This window comes from Apostichopus japonicus, chromosome 7 (assembly GCF_037975245.1).
Source record: "Apostichopus japonicus isolate 1M-3 chromosome 7, ASM3797524v1, whole genome shotgun sequence".
NCBI lineage: Eukaryota > Metazoa > Echinodermata > Holothuroidea > Aspidochirotida > Stichopodidae > Apostichopus > Apostichopus japonicus.
The window spans coordinates 21,629,740-21,649,593 of NC_092567.1; the positions used below are offsets into that span (position 1 = coordinate 21,629,740).

At 35.9% G+C, this 19,854-nt stretch overlaps 1 protein-coding gene across 4 annotated transcripts in view; it reads right to left on the bottom strand.

Moving 5' to 3' along the window:
- The window catches only part of LOC139969730 (tumor protein p53-inducible protein 11-like), a 120,366-nt gene that overhangs the window by 75,986 nt on the left and 24,526 nt on the right, over window positions 1–19,854 (bottom strand). For all 4 annotated transcript variants that reach the window (XM_071974935.1, XM_071974934.1, XM_071974932.1 and 1 more), the window contains exon 2: window positions 19,151–19,345. In XM_071974935.1, the coding sequence (XP_071831036.1) occupies window positions 19,151–19,305 (155 nt within the window). In that variant the 5' untranslated portion in view covers window positions 19,306–19,345. The remainder of the gene's footprint in view (window positions 1–19,150; window positions 19,346–19,854) is intronic.

The window sequence follows — 19,854 nt, forward strand, 5'->3', positions numbered from 1 at the left end:
TGTCATAATGGTAAGGAGTGGATCACAGTAGGTGGTCTGTGATGTCATAATGGCAAGGAGTGGATCACAGTAGGTGGTCTATGATGTCATAATGGTAAGGTGTGGATCACAGAAGGTGGTCTGTGATGTCATAATGGTAAGGTGTGGATCACAGAAGGTGGTCTGTGATGTCATAATGGCAAGGAGTGGATCACAGTAGGTGGTCTATGATGTCATAATGGTAAGGTGTGGATCACAGAAGGTGGTCTGTGATGTCATAATGGCAAGGAGTGGATCACAATAGGTGGTCTGTGATGTCATAATGACAAGGTGTGGATCACAATAGGTGGTCTGTGATGTCATAATGACAAACATTCTTCAACGCTTTATATTCCTATATTAATCTTCCTGTTGTATTGATCTGTCAAACCATGGCTGTCTCTAAATTCAGATGTTCGTCAAAATGCAACCTTTTTGTAGAAATATGAGTTTCCAATAAATAAAAGTAAGTAAAATATTATTGAGAAATTATAAACAAATAGTTTTTTCAGTTGATATGCATTGGTGATGTCATTCACTCTGCTGTTGTCAGATTGCATTCACAAAATACCACCAAACTGAAAAATTCTTATCTTTGCCATACAAAATGCTACAAGGATTTCAACCTGAAGATGCAGAAAATTCTCCAGATTGTTTAGTAGGCAATAAACTGAAAATCAGCTGCCGAAATATCCCTTTGAGTCTTATCTTTCCTTGATTTGCATTCCTCTGTTAAAACATAATCATATTTTAAATAATATAAATATCTAGATCACTTAGAACACCGGCAGTTAAAAACTTCCAAAGTCACAAATATGAAACAAAAAACTTGATAGGACCATGAAGAATTGTTTAATCAAATGTTTGCCAGTCAATTAATTATTTGATTTGCACATCACAAGTATTTTCATTTATTTATTTATTTTTTCACCCTTTTCCTCAAGTTTCTGTAATAAAGAGGGCAGACTTCCAGAACAGTTTATCAGTTACAGTGTAACTGTGAAATAAGAAATGTTAGACTGCCCTCAAATTTGCCATATCTAACATCTACCACTGGACGGCCTAACCTTTTCGATCCTCATAGGATCTTCTAGCAAGGCAAACTAAAAAAAATAGATCAAAACGTTGTGCACTCTTACTTACACATTTACCTACACAGGCTATTTGCTGTAAATAAGCAAGTTGTTCACATTTTTTTCACTCTTTGATCTATCACTAGACATTAGTGATAGTTAGAATGGACAATGCCCACACACTCCCGGAAAGGAAAACAAACGGTGGGGGGGGGGGTGGTTTTTTGGAAATTTAACATTTTTTTGAACTACAGGCCAGTCAATACATGATTTGATTTGATGATGCAATTTACTATTTCTTTCTTTCTATATTCTGTAATAGAGGGCAGACTTCCAGAACAGTTAGCCAGACATTTTCCATGAATTAAAAAAATGGTAGACTGCCCTCTAAAAGAAACTATCCAATGTAGATGTACATTAATTGGTATATAAATACATTAACAGTGCATTGTTACATGTTTAAAAAAAAATCTTACAAAATTTTGCAAACTTTCCTGCTAGAACAATAAGGAAGATGTGAAAATATACATCAGCATAGGCTTTACTAAATACTGCAATTAAATACAGCAATATTATCAAAAGTTTCACTGTGTTACAGCATATCAGACAACACCTACAGCCATGTCAATTGCAACTTAAAATGTTTAGAATATATGAAAAAGATGGTTTGCTTTAAGCAGGGCCAAAAGAACCAATTGTTTTTGAAATACCATTTGAAGTTTCCAAGGTAACACAGAATGCAGATATCCGAATAAAGCGTCATTTAAAACATAATATGTAAAGTAAATGCAGACAGCTATTTAACATCACTTAAAGTTTTGAGAGAGTTACCATCATAGTATCAAGTGCTCATCTTAAAATGTCTGGATGGAAAAATCAGTAAGTTGACTCTTCACAAGCCCTGAAAAAATCAGGTACCCCAAAATAAATAGAAAACAAACAGATAAACTTATTCAAGGTCAAATGGTGTTCACTTTAAATAACTTTCTATTCATAATCATCCATCCAAATGTTTAAACTAATATATAAAATTTCAAAATAAAACCTTGAAGCTTAAAAAATCATCAGACTTTTATCCATGATGTTGCATTACAATAGATATGTTATAACATATATTCTTTCAATATTAAATAGCCCCCTCTATTTTGTTACTAGTACTCTCTGCTGCAGGTTCTCTTTCCTACAGGCATTTTGAACCCCCTTCGAGAGAGGTTAAAATTATCAAATTTCATGTCAATGTTTCAGAAGCATTTCACTTACCACTCTGAACTTGAAAGTTATTTTCACTTCAATGTCTCACATCACAATTGCAAGTGTAATTTTCATGAAGTAAAGGTCGTTTACATCTGACCTTTTGATTCTTTCGACGAAAAAAACAAGTTACCTTGCTAGTATAAACCACTCCATGAAATTAACTAAATTTTACTCCTTTTGGGCTTCAGTAAAACAGTGGAAATGCAAGTCAGTATGATGCAGGTCTAGAATTGCATAATACTGTTGACTTGCTCAGTAAACTACGTAAAAGTCTACCTTCATGGGGCGCTAAAGTTCCAACTGGCATGTTACTGAAAGATTACAACATGCCTCAGTTAATGTACTGCCCGATAACGTGCTGTTATAAGCAGTTAAATATTGGGCGTATGTTTAGTACAGAAATCATGTCAATTCTTCGACTGACGACTGTTGACCAATTTATCATCTGCCGATAATAATTTTCTTTAATGTCTACTGCCCAGAAAAATGGAAGTGCACCTTCTTCTTTTTTATATCATTTTTTTGCTGCGGGCTTATGGCATTTAGCCAGTAAAATGAAATGAATTTCGAGGCCTGGGATGAAATTTTCCGTTCTACCGTTATGTTACAGTCTTAGGTAGTAGTGGTTGCCGTGGAGAAAACCATTATCCTCTTATCAAAAATGCGTGCTTCTTTAACGAATGCTAACCTTTAGATTTTACTCAAATTTAATACTTTTAAGAGAATATGAGATGACGGAAAGAGTAATATATGGAAAAATCGTGACTTTGAACATCTTTATGATGTTCCAGTCAAGTATGTGTGCCTCTGGAAATCTCTCAAAAAACCTGTCCTGACATTTCAGCCATTTAAAGTGCTGGCAATTAATCTAGAATGGAGTAATTTGCACAAAATATTTTCCTATATCTGTGACAAAAATGAATATTTACAGCTCACGTGCAATTATGACTATGGTAATAATGATATTACCGTAACCATGTGAGCAAAGCACATAATGGTTTAGTGTTTTTTTTCCCATATCAATATATGCTTTTGAAAACTTTAAAAGGAGAAAAATCAAAGAACAATTTTCATACCAACAAGGAATATGGAATTATTAAATATCGCCTGATGACCTTGTCCAACTTGCCACATAAACTCATCTAAGTCTGCAAATAAATGTGGAAATGGTATGCTCGAGCAATACTTTTTTAAATTGCCCAATTTTGTCTTTATATGTTGTCACATGCACTAAAATAGCTGTTGCAAACGTTTACATCAAAGGTCCAGAAGATTCCATGAGGACTTAGGGAGGACCCACCAAACCACCCCCCTCCCCACCCCTCCCCACCCACCCCCCACCCTCAGAATGGATCCACAGGATACATGGAATTAAGCTTGGAATATACGAACATCCGCAAGATCTGAAAATTGTAGGTAAACTTTCTAACATCTGGAAAGGTCTTGAGACCCACTGAAAAGGTTTTTACATGACCCACTTTTGGGCGGCCGCACACCAAACCTTGGCGGATCGCCGTTCTAGAAGTTAAGAATTACAACATAAGAGTAATTACTACATTTAAATCTTTAAATTGCATGTATTATATGTAACATGAAATCTGACATTTGTTTCGTTAGTCCAATTATAGCTTTTACAAGAAAATAATGTCCTGAGGGTTTCGATTATTTCAGTCCTGAAGTCATAGAGACAATGTTCTCAATAGTTAAATTGGTAGCAAGACGTTAAATAATTGCCCATTCCACTGATCGTACTCTATCTAAAGCATCCTTTAGAGACGTTAACTAGGTCAGGAGATTGCAGATGAAAGCCTTGTTACTGACAGTTCCGCAGTAGAGTTTACATTTCAAAACAAAGACCGAGTTTAATTATTAAATTCGGCTTTTCAATGCTGTTTATTCCCCAAATTTGAGGCACTCCAATTAACAATCTACCTGATCAGATTTCCCAATTCAAATTGAACGAGTAAAATTCATCGAAACGTTAAATTCTCAGCTCCGATTTTGAATGTCCTCATTTCATAGAAACATAATAGAAAACTAATAAGCACTGTAATCAATACAGCTTTATTATCTTTTATCAATTAACTCCTCTTCAGGTAACATTCATATTAGTCTTGATGGAGCACTACTACAAACATTGGCCAATTTAAAGATTATCACAGCTTTGAGGTTCAATTGCAGAGAAGCAAGTAACAGACATGAGGCATGTTAAATAGATAGGCAATGAATGATGGTTGCAGCAAACATAACAGCTGCCATGTTGTTAAAACTGACGGTGAAATATCAAAATGTAGGGCATCTCATTTCCTTCCCAAAGCTTTCTCACAAAAATGATTTCTGAATTTAAGAAAACTGAAAGATATAATCATGTTGTTTATCATGTTTAAAGCAGCCCTTTGGCATTTCTACCGGCATCAAATCGTAAATTTGACAGCCGTGACGAACATGAAATGTAGGTTTAGAAGCCATTTGGCTTGTCCCACATACACATGTGGGAGTGTTAGCTCAGTGGTTAACGCCAGTGCCTTTCAATCATAAGGTCCCCGGTTCGAGTCACTCCAAGATTCATTTATGTCGTCCAGGTACAGAGTTGTTGACAATTGACAATTCATAATCATGGACGTTAAATATGAATCTAAGAGACTGACTTTGGTCAGCTTGCGGCTTTGATAAGCCAATGATGGCTTCTTCGTGAGTTCCTGCTTGCAGGAGGATCTAAATACATACAAACATACATGTGGCAGCTAAGTGTTGCAACATATAAAGTACCTGCCTCCTACGCAGATATCCTCATTTCCCTATTAAGTCACTTGATCAAGTTTTTCAAACATCAGTTACTCTATCATTAAGGCAACCATCAGATGACAGAATGAAATCCTTCTAATTGCGTATTGTCACCTAGCTGACCATCGTTCAGCTAAGTGCTGACCCTTAAAGCAAATTCTTTAAAGGAACACAAGAAGTTTGGACGACTTAATTGTCTTGGAGCATCGCTCAAACTTGGTGCAGCTTTTAATTTATCATTTCTATATTTCACGTTGAGATTTTTATCAGTCTTCAACTTCTACCAAATTGAGATCAAAAGCAAAAGAAATAGTCTGTTATTTTGAACCTGTTTTGACCATTACCAGACATTCTAGCATATTCAGGAACATACTTTGACCATTACTTGACATTCGAATGCTAGATCTAGCATATTCAGGAACACTAGGCACTACTGAATAACCTTTACTGTTAAAATCAAGCCATGCACTCACTGTCTTATTTGATCAATGCAGCTATGCCAAGGTCAGGCTGTGGAAACAAAATTCTGCTGTTTAATTAATGGACGATTTTTCTCAAGGTTCTGAGTCTGTTATCTTATATCTGTATATGCATGAGCAAAAAGAGAGTCATTATTTGTTATATTACTTTAAGGCTTTGAAATGAATCCTGAAGAAATCTTTTAAACTTGCAGTATGACGACCAAGATGTCCACGACGACGTCCAATTAAAGGATTTCTTGAAAAATAGCCGCAGGCCGATTGCACTTTGTATATATATATGGACATTAAAATTGCTAGAGTAATTTATACGGTATCCGATCATCCTTTAGCTTGATGCATATATATGTACCGCACCCTGATTTTTACCGTAGTTACCAGAACTGAAACACACACAGTGATCACCGCTTATTAGATTTCGCTGTGAGTGGTATGTTACATGGCTACAGTAGGTCACAAAAATAATAACAATTTTAATTGAATCAACTCCGGCATTATTTAATATATTATACACTAAATCGTCCTTTGGAAGTTACCTACATGAAAAATTGTACATACCTTCACCTGGGAGCAAATTAACTTGTTTGTATGAAAGTTAGCCTAATTTATAGTGTTTAAATATGAGAGTGTTTGGTTCAAAATAAGGCTACTGTATATATGCAAGGGTCATGAAATTCAACATCATATTTGCAAAGTGATACATGTATATCGTTTATTCAAAAATTTGCATTGATTTCGTCAGGGTGAAATTAAATCTCTCATAATGGAATAAAAAAATTAAAAAATGATTTTTTTGTTGGTACGTGGAGGAGAAACCAGGTATTATATACCAGATCCTGGTCACTTATTTTCATGGTGTGCGATACAGTATGCAAATTTATGATATGTATTTATGTATTTTAGATCCTCCTGCAAGCAGGAACTCGCCAAGAAGCCTCATTGGCTTATCAAAGCCGCAAGCTGACCGAAGTCAGTCTCTTAGATTCATATTTAACATCCATGATTATGAATTGTCAGTTGTCAACAACTCTGTAACTGGACAACATAAATTAATCTTCGAGTGACTTGAACTGGGGACCTTATGATCCAAAAGCACCGGCTTTAACCACTGAGCTAACACTCCTATCTAGAAGGTACAGTGTAATTAGTATTGATATTTATATCCTACTGTATATATAATCCTAGATATATAATCCTAGATAATATAATCCTAGATAATATAATCCTAGATATTTCGAGGAGGTACAGTGTAATAAATTCCAGCCATACACTGTAGCTTAGTTAGCTATAGCTAAGTGCCTTTACGCGGGTTTGGAAACAGGTTAGAGAGTACTGAGCCAATTAAATTAATCATAATAATCATGTACAAGGCTTTGTGGTGTTGTTAGTACACTCCAACATGTTAAGAACATGCTAACAATATTCGTAATTCTATTATTCCTCTTGCAGGGTTTTCATTTGATCTTTGTATAATAAATTAGAAACTCCACCACTGAGAGCCATTGTTGTCCTCATTTCCTGTACAACAGCTTACGTAATCCTGTGACAGGTACTGTGATGCTTACATTAATTAAAGCATTTATAATAGTGACGGCATTAGTCAGTGAGGGGGTATGTATCATCCCATTATACCTGAGAGTATGACATGGCTTAATTAATTGATGTCTGTTCAGTTCCACACATATTATTATATGTATCTATATGTATTATATGTACTACATGTATCCTCTTTATGTAGATGTCTGCAAATATAAGACTTGCATATGGCTTAATTAATAGATGCCTATTCAGTTTCTCACATATTACTATATGTATCTATATGTACTATATGCACTACATGTATCCTCTTTATGTAGATGTCTGCAAATATAAGACTTGCATAACCCCACAACGTGGCTTAATTAATAGATGCCTATTTAGTTCCTCACATATTACTATATGTATCTATATGTACTACATGTATCCTCTTTATGTAGATAAGTCTACTGCAAATATAAGACATACATAACCCCTCAACAATCCACAACCACCTTCTATTTAGTACATGGGCTTTCTCTTTACAGCGACTGACGTTTGACTTATCAATCCAATCAAACACGATTTCATTAAAACAGAACGGTCGTTGCGAATATTTCTCCTCGTGATTATCCTTGTATTAAAAAGCCGTACGTTCAAATTCTTCTCTAACCGTGCTTGATGATGAAGAGGCGGAAGAAGAACACCGTAAGTTTTCTGCTGGTGTCTTTTACGTAGCGTTGGATTCGAAACGTTCCACAAAAAATACCCTTAAGCGATTGCATGACCCATTCGCTGCAGATAGAAATCGATATTTCGTTGCTTCGGGCATACTCGGGATGGAGACAAAACTTCACTGGATGTCCTGTGTATAGTTCAATATCGACCAATTGACAAAATTCTGAACAACAGTCTGTTTAGTTCTAATTAGATTTGGTCAATGTGCAGAAAGACAAAAAAAAAAAAAAACTAGTTCCACAAAGAAGGATAGAATCCCTATACTGCAGACCACATTGTTATTATTTAACTAATGTTCGTCTCTCTATCTCTCTAGCTCTCTCATGTTAAATCAGTTGTCACCAAAGATGAGATTGTGTGAAATTAAATCTTCTGCTGAAATCCTTCAAAACGATTAATTTTTTTTTTTTTTTTTCTATTCTTTTCTTGTTTAATTTTCTAAAATTAAGATAAAGTACAGACAGTAAAAGATTGGAAATGAGATGACATTTCTTTATGAATCAAGGCAAAAAGTTCTAGTTTATAGATAGGCTCTGTTACATTTACACTAGATTTAGGCTCCTCTGAGGTTGACATGGAACGCCGGGTGATTTAATTAAAATGTCTAAAGTTGTAAGCACAATTCTGAATTTGAATTCTTGTTTGAACTCAAATATACTTTTAAACCAAGAGAGAGAGACAAGATGGTTTAAATAAATTGTAGTGGTGCGGATGTAGATTCTCTCCAAATCAAAGCTACATCAAACGTGACCCTTGTATTATAACTATGTATAACTATGGGGAGCCGGTCGATGAGGGTGCACAGTGTTAAAAGATTACCAGGGCATACTAGACACACTAGAATGATGTGCTAAGGTTGTGAGGAGACAGGTAAGCGAGGAGCCTAGTATATCTATGTATGTACTATGTATTGTGGAACAGTAACATCACACAAACAGTGTGTCATACCAACTGTTACTTTAAATCTAACACACACTGTATATATAGATGTATGCAAATCAGATTCATTATGTATCTCAACCAGTTTTGGACATTCATGTGTGGGGGACACAATGAAGCTGCATGGGATGAGAATTATCAGCTGTAATTTGATATTTATGTATTTTTAATAATGCTCACTCTGGATAAGATATCCTCTTAGACAACATGGGTTGTCGTCATTCATAATGTTTGCACAGATGTCACAGGTACATGGTTTCCCAGAGTCACTTCCATTTTTTTTTCATTTTTTTTTTATATTTTAATTTGTAACCATCTTGTTAAATCTTGTTAGAAGAGAATACTTGTTGAAATGACAAGTTATCATTTCCTTTTCTGGTTTTAGTGATGCTATTAAGGCACTGTGCTAAATATAAAGGAAAGCTACAGCTGTGTAGCTGCAGCAGCTACAAAAATCCTCTGAGCACAATTATATACTGTAGCTACATCCTACGTACACAGCCAGGCTGCAGGATGCTGTCAGCCCCTGCAGCTTAATTCCCATTTTTGACACAGTACTGTACCTAATCCTATTTCAACAGGCTTTGAACTTTTACATTACTTTTAGAAAGGTCTTAAGCCTCCTTTGGGTTAAAAATTAATCCTATTTGGAACTGAAAACAGCAATTCCCAGTTGCAGATTAACACTTATGATAGCTGACTTCCAAGTTAAAAAAAAAAAAAAAATTACAGTATAAATATTATGTGATGATATCATACGATCTAATATCCATAAAAATATGCAACTCTACAGTCCTGTCGTCACTCATTTAATATTGATCTAGAAATATAACTATTTGATTATATCTTCATATGTTCTTCGATTGATTAACCCAAATATTCATGTCATTATAATACTTTTCATCAAACAGGTTCATTATGTATATAGGATTTATATACGATATTGCAAATGTACCAGAGAGTGATCAGGTTGGATGGAATGTCCTGTACCAAATAGAAACCATTCCAGTCAGTTGCACATTTGAGCAGCGGGAGGAGGAGAGATGGGCAGACAGAGAATGTGGGAGCAGGGCCACAGGAAGGAGGCATGGCAGGGCACATCCACCCCACCACTCTCTCCAACCCCACCCCACCCCACCCCTCTCAAAAAGAAATTCTTCCAAATGGCTTCATTACGATCTTCCCTGCTTAAAACAAACACCACTGCAGTCCCCTATATTAGGCCCAAAACAGGGGAGACTGAATATCTACCCGAGTTGGTAATGCTAGCAATACAAAAGAATCCTCTGCCCAAATTCATGATTAAAAAATACACTGTACTATTTCAGTGGTCAAGCCAAATTTGTCTTCGCACAGGAAAGTATTGCTGGCCATTAGAGCACTTGCGTTTACAATCATAGTGGTTGGTCAATTAATTAGGTGTACTTCAAGGATGAATCCTAATTACAGTACTTGGGGTTATTTATGCTATCAAGTAAGAAATTATTAATCCTCAAGTGAATTTGAGGTGGACAGTTTTTCATAGGCAGGCCTGACAGTCATGTTGCAGTATCACACATCTAAGGTCATATACACTGGCAGCATGAAACTAATTCGTACTACACAAATGTAGATAGAAAATTATACCCGACCCCATCCCCTTCCCCAGCTTGGGTGCATATTCTTTTGGAAACCACAGCCATCCTTATTTATCCCTTGTCTATTTAACTGTTAGAAAACAAGAATTTTCCCAAAAATTTTAATTTGGGTCGTGCCCCACAATTTGCAGTTAATCTTAACAATCGAGCAATACCCAGGTACGTATTAATAGATTTGGTAAATTTTGATAAATGAACTCAAATACAGGTATATGCAGCTGTTTCGATATTCACCTACAACCACACTTAAAGATCAAAGAAAAGATTTTGTCCTCATATATTATTCTTTTATTTATTTTATTAATCCAAAAACGTGCCATCCTCTAGATACCGATCATACGACTACTAATCGACAGTAGTATCGTGTTGCGTCGTATTGAATGAAGAGGCGTTCGGGTTGATCAGAGGATGGATATACAGTATAATTATATCACAGTATATTACATCCAAACCCAAGGCTCCATCTTTGTCTAACCTAGCTTACAATTTCAATATAAACAACTGCTGTTGTCATTGTTGGCTAATTGCATTGCTCTTGGATGGTGGAAATGTATTTACTCTCCAGAGAATCAGTTCCCGCAAGTGAGGTCGGTTGATTTCTAGTCCAGTCGACCTTTCTGATTCTTGCGAAGATGAACCGTGATATCTGAAGAAGCCATATATACCGCATGTAAAGTGTGAGGTATGATTTCTAGTTACTCTAGAAAGTCTTAAAATTGCATTAAGGTTTTTTTTTTGTATTCGCAATCAAATCAAGGCAGATCTATACATGTATAGCTCAGAGTGACATATAATGTACAGACTGCAGAACGTAGAGGCCGCATTTGCGGTGTGGAGTTTTGATCAATTCTAATGATGTTATTGTACATATTCAATCATAAAATCAAACTACAATGACAGCCGTTGGCTTGACTACTTACTCGGGTTTCATTTCAAATATTGAAATAGAAATTGAAAAAATCTTGTAAAAAATTTCAAATTTTCCAGAAACTTACAACTATCACGTACCCGCAGTAAAAAAAAAAAGACTTTTGTGATAATTCAATTGCTTGCAAAATGATAGACATTTACAAGACAAGAAAATTTAATGTAACTGGTATCCATGGTGACAAACAGAGAAAAAATCATTAAAAAAATAAAATGAAAGAAGAAAAGTCCAGTCATGAACATGCTACACTTTAGTCTCCTTGATTGCAGTAGACCTAACAAAGATGCTGTCTCTGCGATTCAAAACTACTTGTTAACAAGGCATAATCATGCATGCTCCTGTGGGAGGGAGAGGGGAGGGGGACAGGAGGTGCAGGGGAAGGGGGAAGGGGTGGAAAGGGGAGGGGAGGGAGAATGGGGAGGGGGAAGGGGAGAGATACAACCTGATTACTCCAAAAGTATAGCACTATTTTGCATCTAACCATTTTACCAACAGTTGCAAAAGGGAGGGCCTAGCTCCTCTTCCCTTACATGCCTCCCCTGTATGACATAACACCTAAGCTACCTCCCTTCTCCCCCAGCCACCCCCCCCCAGAAGTACAAACAAGGTGATTTCACCACCCCTGCTTGTGAATAGCATGCTTCTACTCATGAATGTATTCCAAGTCAATCTGTGCATTCACCTGGAAGAGCTCCTCAAGCCGACTGCTAACTCGCGAGCAACCGCAACGGGGTGAAACCCGACCGTAGTTCCGGATAAAAACCAACGGAAAAAGTCGACCGATTGATCTTAGCACCGTTTAAAATGTCGCCATTTAATATGCTCTTCAAAAGTACTTTAGGTCAATTAAAACGAGACTTTCTCTGATTACCCCAGTTTTCTAACACCTTACAGAGAGAGAAGTGAGACTGATTTTTTGCTCGTACTTGGCTGAGTCTTTAAAGCAGCAGTAAGCTAGCATGCTGTACTCTGGCTAAGAGAGACTTAAGTATCGTAGAAGCTAGCAGTACTATGCACTAGTGTAGCCGGTACATACACAGCATGTAGGCCTCGAAATTTCGAGCTTTAAAAATTTGTTGGTCAAATGCCAGGGGCATTTTGCTGTGTTTGTAGTGGAATAGAAAGGCACTGGCTATGTTCTGACAGTGAAGATTAAAAACACACACATATGATAAACATATGATAAACATATATAATATCGTTAACAGTTTGTCAGTCAAAAACAGTGTCATGATTTCAGCACCTATTACATACAACCCTATATTACTGCTTTGATATTACCAGCAGCATTATTGTTCTGCCTGTACAAAGAACTGATGTATGCATATTCAGTCCCAAAATCCCTCCCTATGCAAGAAAAGGATATACTTATAGGGCTGCAAACGACATCTAAAGTCTCTCTAAACCAGTGGATGGAAAAATCTTGAAGCCTAGGTAAACCGGCACTTTGGATGGCAGAAAGAGAAGTAAGGGGATTGACCGGACGGGCCGGTTATAGACGGTGACAGTGTTAAAAGGTTACCAGGACATTCTAGGCACAGTAGAATGAGAGTGCTTAGGTTGTGGGGAGACAGGTAAGCAAGGAGGAAAAAGTGAATTTCAGGAAAATGCCAACTCGTGAGAACTTGAATTTTAGCCAATTAGATTTTCAAGCACTGGCCATTTTTAGCATGTGGCTAATATTGTGAAATTCTAGGCCACAGATTTCACAATTAATTAACTGAAAGTATGTGGTACATGTTGCCAATGATATATTTAAAACACACTAGTCATGTAGACACAGTTTTGTTATTATTAAGCTCATTAATTTATTTAACATTTTGAGGTGAATTATAATGCCTTTCAAGATTTCAAAGAATTCTATTCTACAGTTAATGTTTTACCTCTTGATATCAATTTATTGTGTAAACATTCACCATTGTGTTTGTCCTACTTCTACTGTACTTGTCAATGTCCAAATTGTGTTTTACTATTTGAATCTCTAAAAAGTGTAAAATGACTCCATTTTAAAGAATAAAATAAAACAACTATCCTCTGAAACTTCCCAATACAATGAATTGAACATAATTTTGTTGACCCCAATACAGTTCAAACAAGGCCTGTGGGTACACAATTACAGACAAAAACGCAATTTTGAAACCCAAGCATTTGTCATTATATTGACACAAATTATTATAACTACAGTATCTATGAAGAAAGAAACTGGTCACATGAGGATAACTTAATTTTTTTTATTATATATACTGAGATATATACCTGAAGCTGTTCTTATTTCTATCAGAGAATAGTTCATCCCACATAGGCTATGATTGACAATAAAAGATATATTATCTTCTTCTTTGTGCTTATGAGAATAAACATCTTATGTACCGCAGTCGTTGTATAGTACGTTGCACTATTAGTGGTGTTGACCCCAGTGATGATGGATGCAACTGGACTATATAAAGCTGTCTAGTACTTTTACAATTTAACATCTGCTTTGAAGGGGGAAGCAAACCTGTTTTTATTACAGAATGGCATTCTAGTTTAAACACTTGTCTTGCTATAACCTCCCAGCTAGGTGATGGAAATGGAATAAAAGGAGATATATAGATACAAAAATATGTAATTTTTACAAAGGGTCTGTGTAATTTTTAAGACAAATATGAAAGTGAGGAAGGTGATGTTTTGGAAAAGGTGTCAATTACCAGATCTATCAAAGTTGTAATAAAAATTTGATGAAAGAAAGAACATACTTTAAGTATCCCAGCGTAATAAAAGGCGTTCACGGAATATTCGCAGTGTTTAAATTGTCACATTTTGTACCAAGAGTGGAGTTTGTGTTGGAAGGTTAGGTTTGAGAACTATATACATTTATCTTTCAAGCAGTCATACTATTATTTCATAAACTGTATTAAACAAATTTCATAAGATTTAGGTTTAAATCGAGGTTGCTTAGAGGAAATAAAAGGGCACTATATTTTGCAACTTTTGAAGAAAAGTTGAAGAATTTTCTTCTGCTTTAGGTTGTGTTTAAAACTACACAGACCCTTTGTAAAACCAAAATCCTTTAGAAAATTTTTAATTCTACAGCAATTGATCTTTTTACAGAAATTTTGGCATTTTGGCACCAAATATTTCCCCTTGAATTTCATGTATAAAGCAAACAGGTCGTCATCAATAACAAGTAAAAATGTCAGCTTCTTTTTTTCATCTAAAATGGCATCAAATTTCAAACATGTTCTATACACTAGGATTTTTGTAATATCCTCTCATCCAGTGGGGGTGGGGAAGGGGTGGAGAAGGGAGGGGGAGCGGGAGGGGGAAGGAGATACATTATGCCTACTACGGTATTAACTGGTCATGATTTGTCGCTATGTTCTTCAAGTTTCATGTGTTCCGTTGCATACATAATACAATATTTACGCCTCAATTAAATTTTCATTTAAACTTTAAAGCTACTTCCATAAATGACTTTTTACAATCTTAGAAGCAGAAAATAGTCTCAAAATTTTTCCTGATGCTATAAATCACACAGGTATTTATGCCCTAACTTGAAAAATACTTTTTGCATTTTTTAACACAAATGCACAATATTCCGTTTACACACACATAATGTATATTACTTGTTCGCGATGCCATCTAAGACTCGACACAATCTAAATCAATGCTGAAACAATGGCTGGAAGAGGAATTCTCTGAACGATTGACATCTGATTAAATTGATGAGGACAGCTTAAAATTGCCCTTTTTTGTGCTTAAAACTATAAATAATCTATCTCGATATGTGAACGTTATTTCTTCAAGTCGGTCATGTGATACTACTACTTAATTCTGACGTCGTCGAGAGTCCGTTTAGACGCTGTACGACTGGTACAGCTAGCTTTTTGCCGACTACTGCCTAGTAACGAGTCCAATCAAACACCTATGGATTTGTTTTACTTTTTTTGTGAATTCTAACTCTTAAGCAGGAAATTGTTGCCATGGGCTTCCTTTTGCAGAATATTCAAAAGTAAAAGGTCATTTTAAAATGTCAGATGAGGGTGATAACTAGTACGCTGTCACGTTTGTTTATTGATTCGCCGTATCTGAAATCTGTACGGGGGTTTTACGGCTGTCCAGTTATTGCATCTTGTACAAACTGAGGCTGTGATAAGGAAAAAAAAACCTGCTGGGATCCTTAATTGCTTGTTCACCTTCATAAAGCAGCTTGGATAGATTGCTTAAGTAGTGAAAGTTATTTTCGAGTTTCTTTTTCTATCTTTTAAGCTTTTTGTCTTACGTTTCTTTCTTCCCCCCTATGTTTTTCTTCCTGTTTGTTTGCTTTTCTTCAAAATTGCAGGTTTTTGCAGGTTTTTATTTTTTTTCTTCTTGTGGTCGTTAGATATAACAACCTTTGTTTTTTAATCCAGTGGCCATCATATGAAATATTTTGTTAATTGTGTATGCTAGATGTACACCTGTATTCACTTTTCTTGTTTTGGTTTTTTGGAATTTAAATTTAATTCAACTTTAATTTGAATTGAACTGAATTGAAAAAAAGTACAATGACAATCTGCAGACTTTATCAGATACTTTTATTTTTTCAGTTTTTATGCCCTTTAACAAGCTCTATGCCGGTCTGTTATTCCACTTTATATTCAGATCACATAGTACAGTTGAAGTTATGTTTGTTCAGATAAAAGCGGTAATCAAATGTTATTTCCCATCAAACAGGAAAGAAAAACACAAGAACAGACACACATACATACATTTACCTTCTGGTAAAGCTTTTACAATTTTTGTTTTTTAATCCTCCTTTTCAGAGCACTTCTTCTTCCTGAAATGCTCATTGGTTAAACTTAACAGTTCCCAAGTTCAGGCAAAGAATCTGAGTGTCGTTTTTCGAAACCTTCAACTACATAAAGCTGTTTTAGAAATGAACGTTAAGGTGGTGTGGCACAATTGCTTTACTCTAGGAAAGGATTTTTACAGTTTCAAGTTGCTTTCAACATGCAATCATGAACTTTCAATTTCTTTAAGCTGGGAATTAAGTTGTTGCTCGTCACATAATTTAGCGTTACCTTAAATCTCTTAACAGCTTCTTAACATTTGGTTTAATAGTTTACGAAGCTTAAACAGTAAATTCTACAATCCCTCTTCCGTCCACTATATTCACTCCTGGCTGAAATTTGCCAGATTCAGATGAAACAAGGGCGTAGGAACCGGGGGGGCTGGGGGGGCGCCAGCCCCCCCAGTGAAAAATGTGGAGGGGCGGAAGTATCATTCCGCCCCCCCCGGTTCGCAAGTCAGAAAACCCCTTTTTCATTTCTAAATGAGAAAAAAAAATCTCATTTGGAGCACCAAATTGCATCTAAGGCCAGGTGAAAATACAAAATTAAGTTTACAAAATGGAGTGGGTTTTGAAGTGTGCTATATTGCACCAAATTGCATCTGAGGCCACCTGGAAATGCAAAAAAATCAAAAGGGGAGGGGGACACCCCCTCCCCTTAGACCCCTCCCCCAGCCCCCCCCACTCAAAAGTACCTTCCTACGCCACTGAGATGAAATATCCAGTAAATCTTGAGGTACTGTGTCTACAGTTCCTCACAACCCTTAGTTATTGCTCATTTTGTCAGACAAATTAAATTTACAATCATGTCATGCATTATAGGGAAGTTAAAGTGATATATAGTTTACAAAATAGTGACATTTGTATTAACTGGAACAACCCAAAAAAAATTCTTTCATTTGATTTGTGGAAATACATCTTTTAATCTTTGGTTTTCATCTATTATTATGCAACAATCTGGAAGGATTTTTGAAACACTTAATTTGTAAAAATCAACAGCAAATTAAGATGCTGATTTTGGTATTTTGTAAATACTGTACAGTACATTAATTCCAGCCAACGTTCAGGAAAAACTCTGGCAGCTAGAAGGCCAGATATGAAAAATTCTTAAATGTTAGGCCTACTGCCATTGCTTGATGTAGTTTCTCATTGAATTTGTAGATTCAGAACCAAAGGAATAGTTATAATTTTCAGTTCTTTTAGTCCTTTTTAGCTAAAATTTGGGACGAATACTGATAATTTCTAGCTAATTTTGGACAGTCCGAAAGTAAGCAATGTTGCAACATTAATGACGTTTCCTAGACTACCTTTTCATTAATATTAAATTCAAGGAATAAATAAATTGTTTATATAGAGCTGTTGATCTTTCATTGGTCATGTCCGAACCAAAAATCTGGAGGCACAACTGACGATGAACGAGGCCAGGTCCATTGTTCCCCCAAAATTGAGGGAATCTCAGAGGTTTGTATGCCAATAAAAATTAGCCTTAAAGTAATTTTTTTGCTATTCTTCACCCAAAATTTATTTAAAAGAATCTTCTTTTTTTTATTAAGTCTTCTAGATTCTTCAATCAATTTAATCAATGTGTTCTTTGGTTCTTTTTCAAAGGTTTTCATTTTTTAAAGAAAAACTTGTCTATGAATGTTTTGTTAGATCTATTTATATAATAATGCTACATCACAAACATACTGAGGATGGAATTGCGACCTAGCACATTTAAATGTCAATGCTTTCGCTTGCGGTGAAGTTGTTTTCTCAAATTTGGGGCTGAACATATATATATGTTAGCATCTAGCTTGCAATCTTTCTTTGCCTGAAAAACAGATGCTTAGCTCAGAAGGTATTTTGCAGTTTGTAATAAGGAAAATCTCATGGCCTCCATTTGGCTTAATTAGAGTATGGAGGGTCTTGACTTTTTTTCAGAAAACTTCAGTTTTGATGACAAGGAATTTGGATGAAAGAGTTAAAGCTGATGGATTTTACTTGACAACCATGTTACCAATACTTTTTTCCTGACCCAAGCAAAATTAGTGACAAGGGGGGTGGGGGTGGAGTGGGGGACAGGGGAGGAACTTCAGAACTAATAAGTTTGGTGAATGAGTGCTTTGCCTCATGATTCACAACATTGCTGTGACATTATTATAAATGAATAATGAGAGTGAATAAAACTTCCAGGAATCATTCATCTTTCTCCAACCCCTAAGTTCTGAGTCTTTTCGTAAGTGACAGTTAAATATTACTGTACACAGTTTGACAGATTTTTAATCTAAGAATATATATGGAGCCGTGCAGATTTTCACAAGGTTTCAACACAGCTTTTAATTCTGTGATTACCAGAAAGTTGTGGTACATATGAATGCTATTAAACTGACCAGATGCTAGTGATGGGGCTCAACAAATGCTTAACATCTCTCTCAAATGTCACATTGAATGGTTAATAAAAAAGTAACTCCTTTTTTTTAGTATTCACAGAAAGAGAATGGAATCTTATTTTTTTTACCTCATGCATGGTACAACAGGAAGACAGAGTTTAAAATATTCTCACATAATCTTCATGAAGTCTCAATCTGTAGCATGTATAGTTCAGGAGAATATATAACCAATGAAACACCAAAGGTAATGCAAACACTAAAAAAACACTTTGTCCTATAGGTCGTAAAGTTTCCATCGTATTCAACAACAAAAAATGAACAAATATGACCCAATGATAAATCATCAGTTCAGCTGGCTTGCTAGGCTTCGTAGAACCCCCCACCCCCCTCCAAAAAACACTGTTATGAAAGGACAAAGAAAGGGAGATGGGGTGGGGTGGGGTGGGGTGGGGTGGGATGGGGTGGGGATGCTAGGCTTCGTAGAACCCCCCCTAAAAAAAAACACTTTTATAAGAGGGCAAAGAGAGGGACATATGGTGGGTGGGTGGGATTGGGTGGGGATGGTAGCGGGAGAAAAAGGGATAAATGAAGATGGTGGCTTACCTCAAGGGTGGAATTATCCTCGCTCCAGATCCCTGCCTGAAGAGAAACGTGGCCTGGACCGCTTTGTCTGCCGTTTTGCGTTTCACTAAAGGAGCCGGCGTGTCATCATCGTTTTGTTGTTTCTCAGACGAATTCCACATCACCAGATGGGCCATCTTGATTTCAGTATGAGTGCTATATCCAAGATGTTGACACCTAGACAAAAATACGAAGAAGAAAGACAATATGTTTATTGCAAAGTTGAAGGGAAAACAGTTAAATGATAATGAAAACAGTTTGAAACGCACAAGTGATGGTTTTAGGGTTTCTATGCTTTCATAAATTGAGATTCTTAAACATTGTCTACATTTTGAAACTGAGGTGTGTAGGTTGACTAGTCCATCTATGCAAAACAAGTTTGTATCGATAAAATGTGCCTCTAAAGTTTACTTAATAGTTTTGATTTATTACCTGCTCCCTTTGGTTGAACACTATCTCCAGTGATAGATTTACCTAACTATTTTGGATTCCAATTCATAAACACAAATTAGTTTAGATGATCTAGTATCAAAGTCAAATAGACAGTTTTGTATCTAAGTCAAATAGACAATTTAGTATCTAAGTAAAATAGACAATTTTTTATCTAAATCAAATAGACAATTTAGTATCTAAGTGAAATAGACAATTTAGTATGTAAAATAGACACTTGAATATAGAAATGAAAT